This window comes from Aotus nancymaae, unplaced genomic scaffold, assembly GCF_030222135.1.
Source record: "Aotus nancymaae isolate 86718 unplaced genomic scaffold, 86718_ANA_hifiasm-v0.15.2.pri h1tg000053l, whole genome shotgun sequence".
NCBI classification, from domain to species: Eukaryota; Metazoa; Chordata; class Mammalia; order Primates; family Aotidae; genus Aotus; species Aotus nancymaae.
In genome coordinates, this window is record NW_026988467.1 from 18,091,807 (window position 1) to 18,106,729 (window position 14,923).

The 14,923-nt window shown below is 51.9% G+C and overlaps 1 protein-coding gene across 3 annotated transcripts in view; it reads right to left on the reverse strand.

Moving 5' to 3' along the window:
* Positions 1 to 14,923, reverse strand: part of ECE1 (endothelin converting enzyme 1) — a 131,503-nt gene that overhangs the window by 62,892 nt on the left and 53,688 nt on the right. For 2 of the 3 annotated variants that reach the window (XM_021668296.2, XM_064363415.1), the window contains exons 2-3: positions 11,636 to 11,722; positions 1,142 to 1,283 (exon numbers count right to left, since the gene is read on the reverse strand). In XM_021668296.2, the coding sequence (XP_021523971.2) occupies positions 1,142 to 1,283; positions 11,636 to 11,722 (229 nt within the window). Of the gene's footprint in view, positions 1 to 1,141; positions 1,284 to 11,635; positions 11,765 to 14,923 lie in introns of those variants that run through there. The other variant, XM_064363414.1, reaches the window with a different exon arrangement.

Consider the following 14,923-nt stretch of genomic DNA (forward strand, 5'->3'; position numbering starts at 1 on the left):
AGGTTCCCAGATCCCGTGAACGCTCCTAATCTCTCCCATGGGGTGAGTGACTGAGTCAGTGGGTGGACGCTGAGCAGAGGCCCCAGAGGCTGCTCAACCAGGTGAACCATCTGCCATCAGAAGAACAGATGCTGGGGCACAGGGGACTGAGGGATCCTGGAGTTGGCTAATTCCCCATCCTCATTTCTAACTTGGATCCAGCCTTTCCAACTTTGTAAGTGTTTACTGAGCATCAACTCTGTGTGAGGCACCTGGCTGGATCAGCTCAGTTGGCTAGAGAACCAGTCTCAGCCCTTACAGCAGGATCAGAGGGGCGCAACTGTATCACCTTTCAAAGTGGGACAGACAAAGGCACCTATCAAGGAACACAAAGGGCAGCTGGATCCCGGAAGGGCAGCTCTCCTGGGGGTGCCAATGTGCTCTGGAGCATACCAGGATTACAAAGGGAGGTGGAGCCTGGGCTGGAGCCCAGTAGCCTGTGGGTGAATTCCAACCTCCGAATTCAAGCGCCCACTCAATCCCCCATTAGCCACGTAACCTTGAGCAAGTCACTCCACCTCAGTGCCTCAGTTTCCTAATATGGAAAGGGGGCCAAAAGTAACCACACCTCACAGGGCTGTCTCGAGGAGGAAATGAGAAGCGAGGGGTGCGGTATTTGGTCTGAGGAACAAATTCAGTAAACAGAGGGCACTACTGTTACTTTACTGGAACTAGAGGCGGCGGACGGTTTCAGCCTGTGTGTGTAATTACTCCACATCCCAGCAGCAACAGCACCCAGAGCTAACGCTGAAGAAGTCAGCTACGTGACATATGTTATCTCTAGTCCCAGAGCCATCCCCCAATTGGGCACTGTTTTCCCATTTAAATTCGAGAAGACATGGGCTGAGAGAGTAAGTGCCTTGTCCAAGGTCACAGCCAGTACGTTACTAGGATGTGGACTCAAGTGTGAGACCTTTATACCACCCACACTGCCCACTTCCCAGGTCTTGGCCCATCTCAGCACCCAGACGCCCCGGGACCGGCTCCCTCCTTGGCCTCAGAGGCCTGTCCCGGCTTAAGCAGGGAAGCCTCCCTTGCTCAAGGTGACAGAGCCGGGGGGCAGGAGTCAGTCAAGCCCACCAAGTAACACAGAGGCACCTACTTGTCTGGTACTGGATGCCCAGTGCTGCCAAGCAGGCCACCAGTCCTGCCGCCAGAAGTGCCACCAGCACCACCAGCCGCTTCTCCACCTGGGTCCGTGCAGCCCAGCACCTCTGGCCACTCCGGGAGCTGTGGAAGTTCACCTGCAGGGAAGAAGGCAGGAGGGGCGGGGAAGACGTGAGCCCTGGGCCCCACTTCCCCAGGACGAAGGGGCTTCGCTGCAGGCCCAGGCCCTGGGGAGGCATCAGGGCAGCCTCCTGTCTCAGGGGTGGTCTGGTTCCCAAAGACTCAGCCCTAATCCAGGAAAGGAAACGCCACCCTGCTTAGCTGCTCGGATCTGCTCCCAAACATCAGAGAGTCAAGCAGCTCGGCCCAGATAGGCTTGTGTTTTTTTGTGTCACTCGATATGACTGGAAGGAAAAAACTACAGCTTTTCCCTGTTTCTCCTGTGAGGAGTTTAAAAGAGAACAGGATGTTTGGACTTGCAGGTATCCAGTAAGCACCCAGCTGGGCTCTCCACAGAGCCCCCACATCAGCGGGGTCAGGGACAGGATGACAGCCACGGCTCACACTTCCCAGAAGCACGGACATCCTTAGCTCATTCAACCCTCGCAATCCCACTCGAGCTGCCTTGTTATTTTGTTTTTATGAGTGAGGAAACTGAGGTCCAGAGAGGTGAGACCCTGGCTTCTCATCACCCAGCTGAATGGGGACAGCTGGGATTAGAACCCAAAGCTGTTGATGCCCAAGTCCACTAGTAGGTCAGAGGTGGGTCCTGGGAGATGCTGGTGGAGATGAAAGGAGAAATAGCTCCATTCAGGTCCTGAAAGGGAGGAAAAATGCCTCCAGCCTAAAAGTCTAGCTAAACAGGAAGGGAGGCACAATGAAAGGAAGTGAAGGGTGTGGCAGGGCCCTCCCTGCCTGAGGAGGGACACACTGGCCAGCAGCACTCAAGGCCGTCAGTCCAGACCTCTCACACCCAAGGCAGCTTGGGGTTCCCCTCTGTTCCAAGAGGTGCTTCCTGCAAAAGCCACAGCCACGGGACAGGAAGGGTTTCCCGAAAGTAGGGTGACATGTGTTCAGTGATACCGTGTCATGTGCTAACAGCTGAGCACCAACTCAGGGCCATGTTGAAATACACAGCCCAGCAGGGAGGCAGATAAACATGCAGACTGGGGTGGGCAGAGGTTCAATCAGGGAGGGTTTCCTGGAAGGGGTGATGTCCAGCCTGGGTCAGTCAGAATAAGTAGGAGCTTGCCAGATAAGAGGGAATGGAAGTGGAGAAGAGAGGAGGGCCTAGATCCTAAGGAGCACAGTAAGTCAGGTTAAAGAGCCAGGACTTCCTCTTGAGGGCTGGAGTGACATGATTAGATTTTCCCTTTGGGAAGGGCAGGGTGGCGGGAGCCAGGCTCACCAGGAAGAGGGGGAGCTGCCAGGGAAGATGAGGAGACTCAGACTCTGAGCTGCAAGTGCCCCACCAACAGCTTGAGGGTGTCCCTGGTGCCAGGTCAGGGCCCTGAGGGAGTCCTACCCTGCCTGACTAGAGGATCTGGACTGTGTCACTTGAGGGAGGGGCACTAAGCATCCACGTGGCCATGGTCAGGTATTTACTGGGCAGGAACTGCCTGGGAATTGCTACACCAGAGATGGAGGAAAACAAGCACTTTCTGTGGGAAAAAAAATTGGGTTCCAAAACTGAGAAAAGGGGCCAGGCACAGTGGCTCACACCTGAGGTCCCAGCACTTTGGGAGCCCAAGGTGGGCGGATCACCTGAGGTCAGGTGTTCAAGAACAGCCTGGCCAACATAGCGAAACCTTATCTCTACAAAAAACTAGCAGGGCATGGTGGCGTGTGCCTACAATCCCAGCTACTCAGGAGGCTGAGGCAGGAGAATCACTTGAACCTGGGAGGCGGAGGTTGCAGTAAGCCGAGATTGCACCACTACACTCCAGCCTGGGCAAAAGACCGAGACTGTCTCAAAAACAAAAACAAAAAAAAAATAAAACCCAAAAAAACTGAGCAAAGGAACTTGGGGCTTAGAGACACTTCCGTGGAGGCCCAGGAGGCTCAGACACTGAGGCGGGTGGGTCAGGCAGAGGGAGGGATGCCGTTGCTGAAATCCCTCAAGAATCTCTTCTAAAAAAGTGAGCAATGAAAGTTTCAGACCACGCTACCTTCATTCATTAAAACTTCAGGCAGTGAGGGCCTGGCACAGAGAGAGAGAGAGAGACAGCCTGGTGTCATGCTAACATGTACACTGTACTCAAAAGTTTACAAAGTGCTTTTTCAGAGTAATCAGTTATCTCACGCACTTCACCTTGGTCACTGGTATTCAGATGGGTCCCAAGAGCTTGAAGCAGGCACCGCCTCGCCTAGGGACACCGACGCATGTGTCCTGCTGCCCCGGACCTGTTTCATCCTTCCTCCTTTAGGCCTCTCACGCCCCCATGATCATGGCTCAGCTCACAGGGCACAAGGAGGCCATGAGACCTTGGTTTAAGAGGTACCCCTCAGCCAGGCATGGTGGCTCATGATTATAATCCCAACACTTTGGGAGGCTGAGGCAGGAGGATGGCTTGAGCCCAGGAGTTCAAGACTGGCCTGGGCAACATAGTCAGACCCGATCTCTAAAAAAAAGAAAATAAATAAAATTAGCTAGGCATGGTGGCATGTACCTGTAGTCCCAGCTACTTGGGAGGCTGAGGCAGGAGGATCACTTCAGCCCAGGTGGAGACTTCAGTGAGCCATGACTGTGCCCCTGCACTCTAGCCTGGGCAACAGAGCAAGACCTTATCTCAAAAAAGAAAAAAAGAGGCCAGGCGTAGTGGCTCACAACTGTAATCCAAGCACTTTGGGAGGCTGAAGTGGGAGGATCACCTGAGGTTGGGTGTTCGAGACCAGCCTGGCCAACATGGCGGAACCCTTCCCTACTAAAAATACAAAAAATTAGCCGGGCATGGTGGCAGTCACCTGTAATCCCAGCTACTAGGGAGGATGAGGCAGGAGAATCACTTGAACCTGGGAGGGGGAGGTTGCAGTGAGCTGAGATGGCATCACTGCACTCCAGCCTGGATGACAGAGCGAGACTCTGTCTCGAAAACAAAAAAAAGAAAGAAAAGAAGAGGTACCCCTGTGTCTGGTGCCTCCTCCAGGGAGTCAAAGGACATAGCCACCAGGTTTGGGATGCAGGGAAACCTCACCTTATCTGGACAGAGAAATGTCATGCTATGGGGGACAAGGAGACAGCTAGGAGCAAGGAGCAAAGTCATCTGCAGAGAGAGGGGAGAGAAGAAAGAAAGAGAAGGAAGGGGGAAGATAGGAAAGGAAAAAAGAAATAATGGCAGCAAATAAACACTTGAGTGCTTACCAAGTGCCTAGAATCATAGTAATTCTATTTTGATGGTGCAATAACAAATACATGGTGCAATTCTATCTTCATAACATTCCTTTTAAAAATTTTTATTTTTTTTTTTGAGACAGTCTCACTGTGTTGCCCAGACTGGAGTGCAGTGGGTAGAGCTCAGCTCACTGCAACCTCCGCCTCCCAGGTTCAAGCGATTCTTCTGCCTCAGCCTCCCGAATAGCTGGGATTACAGGTGTGCAGCACCATGCCCGGCTAATTTTTGTATTTTTAGTAGAGACCGGGTTTCACCATGTTAGCCAGGCTGGTCTCAAACTCCTGACCTCAGGTGATCTGCCTGCCTCGGCCTCCCAAAGTGCTGGGATTATAGGCATGAGCCACCGCACCCAGTCTATCTTCACAGCACTCGTAAGAGCAGGTATTAGCGTTAGCTCCAGAAGAAACACAGGAAGTCGGGGCATGAAGGCAAAAAGGGGACAGAACACTGAGGCAACCCACGTCTCCATGACTGGCAGCTGCAGCCGTACCAGGATGTGCCACCCTCCTTTGGAGCTGACCCTCGCTGTTTGACGCAAAATGCTGAATCTAAACAGATGGTGTTCACCGCAAAATTAAATTAAAATTAAGCCAGAATTGGATTAAAAATTCATAGTTCCAGGCAAGAATGGCAAATGGGGTTTGAAAATGGGCTTTTTAACCTTTGTGTTGTTCTTTGCTTGACTTGTACTATAGGCTACAGGCTTCTTCGTTTCTGGATAAGGCTTATCACTGAAGGCAGAATGAATCCAGAGGCTTCTCCCTGGGGCAGGAGAAGTCATCTAGAGGTACTGGGCCAGGATCAGGAGCCCTCTCCACAGCAGGTTGGCCAATTCCCTCCTGGGTGTAGTGGGAAGGGTTGGGCTGTGAGTCAGGGCACCGATCTGCTTCCAGGGGCCGCTGGCCTCGGCTGAGTCCCTGTCGCTGCATCCCTGTTGCACCTGCCCAGGCTCCCTTCGTGGGACTGTGGAGGGGATCTGTGAGATGAGGTCACAGCATGGGAAGGTATGAGTGGTTTCTTAGTTTTCTTTTGGAAATGAGCTCATGTCAGTCATGGCAGATTGGCTTGAGCAGCTTGGAGGGTAGGAGGATTGGTGGTGGGCAGCCCGGTCCATCTCAGGAGAGGGGACTGTCAAGCGGCCATCCACTAAGAGGCAGCGCTGATGCCTGGAAGACGCAGAATCACTGTGGATGCTCAGCTCACTGGTGGGCTTAATTTCCTACTTGTTATCCTGGGAGGCAGAAAGAGAATTGTTCTCCACCAGAGAGAGGTGGAGAACAAGACAAAGAAATGAGATAGAGCCAGAGAAACAGAGAGAGCGAGAGGAGAGCCAGAGTAAGGTAAACAGAGCAGCGCTGTCCAGCCCAGGATTTCCCAGGGTTTTCACAGCCAAGGGAACAAAGCCCTAATCTGGGACACATATTCAGTTACAGAAGTGAGTGCCTGGCTCACCTAAGCTTACAGCAAGAACAAGTTCTGCAGGTGAAGACGGGCCTGCCGCCTGGGGCCCAGGAGACAAGCCAGGAGCAGAGGGGTGGGGAGCCAGGGGAAGCCAGGTTTTCAGAGTCAGGTCGGGAGGGGAGACAGAACCCAGCAACCTGGGCTGTGGGAAGCAGCAATGGGAGTCTGGCAGGGATCCCATCCCTCTGCAGCACAGAGGGACCAGCCTCCCTGGAGTGAGCCTTTGAGAGCAAGTCGACTGTGACAGCCCAGCCTGCGAGGAACCCTGCCTCCAGAAGCTTCCCAAAGTCAGTCTGGGGAAGTTTCTTCCAGTAAAGTTCCCATGAGGTGGCCTCGTGGCTGAGGTGCTGGGGTCAGTCCAGAGCAAAACTCTCATGTCCTCGTGTCCCCTCATCTCTGCCTCAGCCCTGCCTGCCACCCCACCCAGGTGCCTGCCTTTCTTTAAATGTCTTAAAGTATGACCTGTTGTAGGGGAGGGCAATCCTCACATCTTAGCAGGAATCAAAGGCTAATACTTAGACATACTTTCCAGCTTTCTGTGCTTCCCAGAAGGAACACCCCACTCCCTACGGCGTGGGAGAAAGACAATAATCCTGAGAAGTCAAATATCCCACAGTGTGCTGCTGGGCAGTCTCTGGGCCTCAGTCTCCCATTTCTAAAATGAGGTCCCAGGTGTGACTTCCCAGACTCTAGAACCTCAAGGCTCTAACAGGCAAACAGAGTTGATAAGAACTCCAGGTAAACAGAGACATCTTTTTAAAGTATTGAGTGGGCCTGTCCCTGAAATCACCCTTGAAAGACAGCTTTGACCAGGTATGATGGCTCACATCTGTAATCCCAGCACTTTGGGAGGCCAAGGCAAGAGGATCGTTTGAGCCCAGGAGTTCAAGGCTGCAGTGAGCTATGATCATGCCACTGGACTCCAGTCAGGGTGACAGAGCGAGACCCTGCCTCACAAAAAAAAAAAAAAAAAAAAAAAAAAGAGGCCGGGCACTGTGGCTCATGCCTGTAATCCCAGCACTTTGGGAGGCCAAGGCAGGTGGATCACCTGAGGTCAGGAGTTTGAGGCCAGGCTGGCCAACACGGTAAAACTTCATGTCTACTAAAAATACAAAAAGCCAGGCGTGGTGGCACACTACTGGGGAGGCTGAGGCGGGAGAACTGCTTAAACCCAGGAGGTGGAGGTTGCAGTGAGCCGAGATTGCACCACTACACTCCAGCCTAGGCAATAGAGTGAGACTCTGTCTCAAAAAAAGAAAAAGAAAGAAAGAAAGCCCTGTGCAAGGTAGGAAAAAATGAGACAACCACAACTAAGAATTTAAATATCTCACCTTTCTTTTTTCTTAACAACAACAAAAAAAGATTTTTAGAAGTAACAATGAATTTCAAAGGTTTTGGTAGATGTGGTCATCTGCTCCTTAGTTCAGGCTGCAGGTGTCACTTCCGCTATTCCCCTTCCTGCCACTGAAATGGTGTATGTTCAGGTGTGGGAAGAGCAGGCAGCTGGCTGTGGCAGAGCAGAGGCTTCAGAGGGAAAGTTATCATATTTAGATATATATTATATCATATCACCCATAGTGAGGTTCCATAATAATCCTCATAGTAACCAAATCGATTGTCCAAGCATTATCCAAAATGCTTTCTCTCATATTGTCCCATTTGAGGCTTTGCAACAGCTCTGAGAGGTGGGCTAATATTAACCTCATTTTACAAAGAAAGCTATGGAAGTGAGCCACGTTCAGGTCTCATAGCCCCCAGGAGAGACAAGAGCTGGGGCTCCAAGTTAGAGCTAGCTGCCTTTCAATTCTGTGCTTGGTCCAGAGTGACTCATCTTAGTAGACTGTAAGTAATTTGTGCCCAGAATATGGGATAAGAAAAAAGAAAACGTTAGGCATGGTGGCTGTAATCCCAGGACTTTGGGAGGCCAAGGCACGAGGATCACTTGAGGCCAGGAGTTTGAGATCAGCCTGGACAACATGGTAAAACCCCATCTCTATTAAAAATACAAAAAATTAGCCAGGCATAGTGGCATGTGCCTGTGGTCCCAGCTACTTGGGAGACTGAGGAAGGAGAATCACAGGTCAAGGCTGCAGTAAGCCCAGATTGTGCCACTGCACTGTAGCCTGGGCAACAGAGCGAGACTCCGTCTCAAAGAACATTAAAAAAGCAAAAGAAAAACTCTTTCAGGTGAGGTACAGGTAGAATTTTGCTCCAGTTAAATTGAACACTGATTAGCACATCCAATAATAATAAATAAATGCGGCAAGTAATAAAGTAACAAATGTGGCAAGTTTGGCTGAAAAACGGAAGTTTTTTCATTTATTAGTTATTGGTGTTGATCACTTGGGACTTCCTAAAACAAATGGACTTCAAAATCTTGAAAAATCAAATAGCTTATTTTTTAGCTGTCTATCAAGAGAGAGGATTTGGGGTGAAAAGTCTATTTCAAAAAGTCTAAAATTGCCGGGTGCGGTTGCTCACGCCAGTAATCCCAGCACTTTGGGAGGCTGAGGTGGTTGGATCACCTGAGGCTGGGAGTTCAAGACAAACATAAAGAAACCGCATCTGTATTAACAATACAAAATTAGCCAGGCGTGGTGGCGCATGCCTGTAATCCCAGCTACTTGGGAGGCTGAGGCAGGAGAATCGCTTAAACCCAGGAGGTGGAGGTTGTGTGAGCTGAGATCACACCATTGCACTCCAGCCTGGGCAACAAGAGTGAAACTCCGCCTCAAAAAAAAGTCTAAAATTGAGAGAGCAAGCTTGATGCAGTGACTCATGCCTGTAATCCCAGCACTTTGGGAGGCTGAAGCAGGCGGATCACCTGAGGGCAGGAGTTCGAGACCAGCCTGGCTAACCTGGCAAAACCCTGTTTCTACTAAATATACAGAAATTATCTAGGTGTGGGGCAGGCACTTGTAATCCCAGGTACTCTGAAGGCTAAGGCAGGAGAATCGCTTGAACCTGGGAGACAGAGTTTGCAGGGAGCTGAGATCGCGCCACTGCCCTCCAGTCTGAGTGACAGAGAGTGACTCTGTCTCAAAATAAATAAATAAATAGAAATAAACTTGAGGGAGAAGTTGTGTTTCTAGCAAATGGCCCAAAGGAAATAATCTGAAAAGCTAAAAACTGGGTCACCCACAGAATGATAGCGATTGGGCCTAAGTGTCCAGCTACAGGGGATTGAATGAATATACTTTTATATGTTGGTACCATGAGGTGTTATGATTTTTAATGGCAGCATGTTTTGGAAGTTTTTGACAACGTAGAAGATGCTTATGCAGTGGCACTGAATGAAAAATGCAGGATAAAACACTGTGTGTTTAGAGTAAGCTCAACCATGTTTAAAAATATATATATATACAAGTGTGAAAAACGAGAAACCGTTATCTCCAAGTGGCAGGATTACTGCTCCTTTTTAAATTCCTTTTTATACTTGACTATCTTTTCTCTCCCTCAAGTGAGCATGTGAAGCTTTTACACTGGGGGGGTGGGGTGGGGGGGAACAAAAAAACCGATGATTGAAAACACTAACTTCATAGAATATTCTGCCTCATAAATTGAGATGAAGGGTTCTTGGCTAGAAAGCAAGCACTGGCTAATTTATGTTCACTTTGAGGAATTTGTGGAGGCTCCATGCAAGCCTAGCTGGGTACCCACAGAAATGTCCCAAATCCTTGGGTAACCTCTTTGCCTTTTCCTGCAAGGAAAGTGGAAAATGTATTCATTTGGGGAGCTTGGTGTAAGGCACACGACACTAACCTCCAACCCATATGACAGCAATGCGACCACGGGAACGTCTAACCTCTCTCCGTACCTCACCTTTATCATCAGTAACGTGGCCACACCAGACCTTACTTCATGGGTCATAAAACAACAATCCTAGCAGGCCCAGTAATATGCATGACACCCACTTCCTCTAACATCCATTTTACACTGAGGCCATCATCACTGAAAGAGATTAAGCCGCTTGCTCCAGGTCACCAGTGGAGTAAGAATTCAAACCCAGGTGGCGGCTTCAGAGATGGGCTCCCTTTGCTTAGCCGGGGGCCCTCTCCAGATGAACATGCTATTTCTTCTGAAAAAAAAAGGCTATACCCCAAGCAGGCTGCTGTGAGGATAACAGAAACACAGCATACTACTTTGCTGTGAATTCTGAAATGCTTTTGTGCTGATATATTTAGACCCTTCTGTGGAAGATGAGACTGAAAAACATTGCTGATTAGATTCTGTTTTGATTCCTGAAGGGAAAAGCGCCTGCCCCAGAAATCTGATTTCCTGCTGGCTTCAGCCTCTTAAGAAGAGTCCACTGGGAAGAGGCGTGAGACAGACTGGGTTTGATGTGTCGCTCCTGGATTTTCAGCTCTGTGACCGAAGGCCAGTGGTTGCCCCTCTCAGAGCCTAAGTTTCCACATCTGTAAGTGGGGACGGTAATCCCTACAGCTCTCGGGGGTGTTCCTGAAGGCTAAGCAGAGGTACCACATCCTTATTGGGTAGTACACTTGGGACCATGAGTTTGGATCTCCCTGAGCCAATCTGACTCCTGGAGGAGGAATTCCATTAATGGTGTCTCCCTTCACTGGGAGGACTATTCCAGCTTCTAAGAGGTGTGTCTGAGTGGGGTGGGCCTGGCAGCCCCAGTGTCCACTCATCCTAAGCTCGCCTTTGGGAAGAGCTATGATTTGGTGCCAGTTCACCAGGTGGCCCCAAGATTCTCTCAAATACCTCCCTTGGTCTACCTGACAGAAGTCCTCCGGGACTGGGGTGCCCCAGCTCCTCTTTCTACACTGGTTTCTTAAGAGGGAGATCACTGGGTCTCCTAGGGTGTCAGCACCATTTCCAACACCTTCCCACTCACCTGCCTGGCTCCAAACCCCTCCAGGGCTGAGGTCTTGGCCATAACTGTCCCAGTGCAGCCCCCCAGAGAGAGGAGGGTGGAAAGCAGCCTTGCTCAATGTCCTGCCACAAGGCAGGGACGGGGTGGGGCCCTCCCCAGGAATGGGCAGATGAGATGCCTACAGGCGCAGACCCAGGGCAGGGGAGGAATGGACTTCTTGAGTAGGCTGAAAAGGGGCAGGGAGAGGGGGCAGAAGACAGGTTCCTGATCCCAGGAAATTCAGGTATTGGGGGGGAAAGAGAAAGAAGCGGGCGGCACTGCCTCCCAGATAAGGTGAGCAACTTTCCCTTGCCCAGGACTGAGGGACTGGGTCCCAGGGATGTGGAGCTTTCCACGCTGAAACAGAAATAGCTGTAGACTGTGCCTGTAATGGGCCTGGACAAGACCCCGGACATTCAGAAACTGTGCCTTCCGTGGAAAGGGAACTGGGTGAGGTCGGGTCTTGGGGGGTGCTTTCAACTCTGCCACCTGGGCTCTGGCCCAGGAGGTGGCCGGGAGGATCTGGGGACGGCAGGGCAGGTGAGGGGAGGCTGGTGGGGTGAGCCCGGGGCTCCAGAAGGCTTCTCCGCGTGGAGCCCCAGCTGCGGGGAGGTGCGGCCCCTCCTGGTCGGCGGGACAGGGGAAGGGAAGAGGCGGGGTAGGTGTGGGCGGGGACTGGGTGGTGGGGGGACGCGGCGGCAGCAGCGCGCATGCCCAGGCCCAGGGCTCCGGACACCGGGAGACAGCGGAGGGCGCCTACCTGCAGGCCGTTGGGGTACGCATCGCCCTCGGACAGCGAGTCCACCAGGTCCTCCTCGTCCAGCGTGGCCCGCTTGTAGGTCGACATCTGCAGAGCCAAATGCAGCACGGACTCCCTCAGTGCCTCCATGGCTCTCGCGCCCAAATGGGGAAGCGGCCCGGCCCCCTGCGGCACTGCTGCGGCGCCCCGCCCCGGCCGGGACACCCGAGATCGAGACCGGCCCACGGAGCGGCCCGCACGGGGAGGGGTCCCGCCTGCCTCCCGCCCCCGCCCTCTGGGCCGCTGCCGCCTCACTCCCAGAGCCGACAGCAGGGCGGACACTGGGGGTGGCGGCCACACGCCTAGCATGCTGCGCCCCAGACGCCTGGCCCCGTCGCCCGCTCTAGTGGCCGGGATGGGATAGGATGGGCCGGCCAGAGTCGTACCACCTTAGCGGGCGGGGCCTGATCGGTGCGAGGAGCCCGGTTCCCAGCCTCAGGCCTCCCGGGGAAACCCCCAAGACTCGCGAGGCCCGGGGGAGATGGAGACCCTTCCCTTCCCTGGAGGTCGGGAGAGGGGGACCCCAAACTGAAGCCCCTAGCAGGCAGGAAAGGCCCTCACAGCGACCCCTCCTTGGAGCGAATCTCAAGTCCCCCTTCAACAACGGAGTCCCTGTGGCAGATAACAAGAGTCAAGGATCAGGAAGGTGCCCTTGATTTGGCCCAGAGCGATCAAGACAGTTCCCCCCAGCATCAACCCTTAGGTGTGTCTAGGGGGGTCTCCCCTCTTAATGCTAGAAAGATCAGACCAAAAAAAGGTGGGGTAAAAAGGTAGGTGTCCCAGTTCAGTCCCCTTTTCTAGCTCAGAGGCCTTGAAGCCAGAGTTCATGAGTGAGTTTGAGAAAATGTCAGAGAACTCCCTGACACGGGGTGAAAGGAGCTGTCTGTGCATGTGGATGGCTGCAGGGTGGTCCAGTGGTCACCCCCATGCTCAAAGCTGTCGCCCTCCCTGCAACACAAGAGAACCACTGCTCCAGGGGGAGTCAGAAGCCAGAAAGGGAACCCTCTTTCCCATCTTCCCGGTCAAGAATAGGAGGCTCTGCTGGGTGCCCTCTCCCCAGCCCCCGAGGCCTCTCCTGTAACCCTCGGCAGGGAAAGGGGGCTCTCTCGGATATGAGGTGCTCAGTTAGGGACTCAGCCCCAGCACCGTCTCACCCAAGAACCCCAGAGAGATCTAACCCAGCAGGTTTTCAAAGGACTCTCCACTTCTAGTAAGGCGGGAATTCCTGCATTTAGTCATACTTTCAGCTTTGCAAAATGCATTTCTGTTCATTCCAAATTTGATTCTCACAGTCATACATATGTGTAAATAAACGGATTTAGAGGAGTGAGGGGACCACCCGACATCATAGGGACAGTGAGGGTAGTGGCTCCTGATTGGCAGTGGAACATGGTTTCCACTCCTGCCCTCTGATAGCCCCCTCGGCAGCCAGGATGAGCCTTAAAAATTAAATCTGGCTGGGGCTGGGTGCCATGGCTCACACCTGTAATCCCAACACTTTGGGAGGCCAAGGGGGATGGATCACTTGAGGTCAGGAGTTCAAGAACAGCCTGGCCAACATGGTGAAACCCCGTCTCTACTAAAAATACAAAATACAAAATTACAAAAAATCAGCTGGGGCTGGTGGCGTGTGTCTGTAATCCCAGCTACTCAGGAGGCTGAGGCAGAAGAATTGTTTGAACCCAGGAGGCGGAGGTTGCAGTGAGCTGACATCATGCCACTGTACTCCAGGCTGGGTGACAGAGTGAGACTCCATCTCAAAAAAAAACAAAAACCAAAAAACAAACAAATGGAAAAAAAACACCACAGAAATCTGGCTGGGTGCAGTGGCTCATACCTGTAATCCCAGCACTTCGGGAGGCTGAGACAGGAGGATCACTTGAGTTAGTTCTAGACCAACCTGGGCAACACAGAAATTTTTTTTTTTTTTTTTTTTTGAGATGGAGTTTCGCTCTTGTTACCCAGGCTGGAGTGCAATGGCATGATCTCGGCTCACCGCAACCTCCGCCTCCTGGGTTCAAGCAATTCTCCTGCCTCAGCCTCCCGAGTAGCTGGGACTACAGGTGTGCGCCACCATGCCCAGCTAATTTTTGTATTTTTTAGTAGAGACGGGGTTTCACCTTGTTGACCAGGATGGTCTCGATCTCTTGACCTCATGATCCACCCGCCTCGGCCTCCTAAAGTGCTGGGATTACAGGCGTGGGCCACCTCGCCCGGCCAACACAGAAATTTTTAATTAGCAGGATGTGGTGATATGTGCCTATTGTCCCAACTACTTGGGAGGCTGAGGAGGGAAAATCACTTGAAGTCAGGAGGTGGTGACTACAGTGAGCCGTGATCACACCACTGCACTCCAGCCTGTACCACACAAGATTCTGAGTAAATAAAGAAAATAAAATAAAATTCTGATATTGCCATTCCCTTGCTTAAAACTCCTCCACTGTCCCTAGAATAAAATCTGAACCCTTCACCAGGCCCTATGGCCCCTGCCCACTCCAGGCCCTCATTTTGTACTGCCCCCTGCCCCTGCCACCTCCTCACGCAGTTCCTCAGTTTCTGTAAGTTTCCCCTTCCCCAAGACCTTTGTAGCTGCTGTTGTCTCTGTTCGGAGCATTCTTTCCTCCTCTTTAATCCTCCAATGGTCAGCTCCAACTTCAGATCTCAGCCTATCACCTCCTATCAGCCACCCTAAGCAGCCCCCCAAATTCTTTATTACAGCATCCTGTTTTCCTTTACAGTACTTGTTGCAGTTTTATTTTGTTTTGTTTTCTTGTCTTTATCATCAATCTCTCTGCCCCTCCCCGGAATCCACAGCTTTACTGGGGCTGGAACCTTGTCTGGCCTGTCAAACAGAATCTCTATCACCCGGCACAGAGTAGGTGCTCAACAAACAGTTGTTAAAATGAAAGGGGAGGCAGGGCGCGGCGGCTCATGCCTGTAATCCTAGCACTTTGGGAGGCCAAGGCAGGTGGATCACGAGGTCAGAAGATTGAGACCATCCTGGCCAACTTGGTGACACCCCATCTCTACTAATATTTAAAAAAAAAAAAAATTAGCCAGGCACGGTGGTGCACACCTGTAGTCCCAGCTACTCAGGAGGCTGAGACAGGGGAATCACTTGAACCCAGGAGGCAGAGGTTGCAGTGAGCTGAGATCACGCCACTGTACTCCAGCCTGGCAACAGAGCAAGACTCTGTCTCAAAAAAAAAAAAAAAAGAAAAGAAAAAAGAAAAAATGAAAGGGGGAATA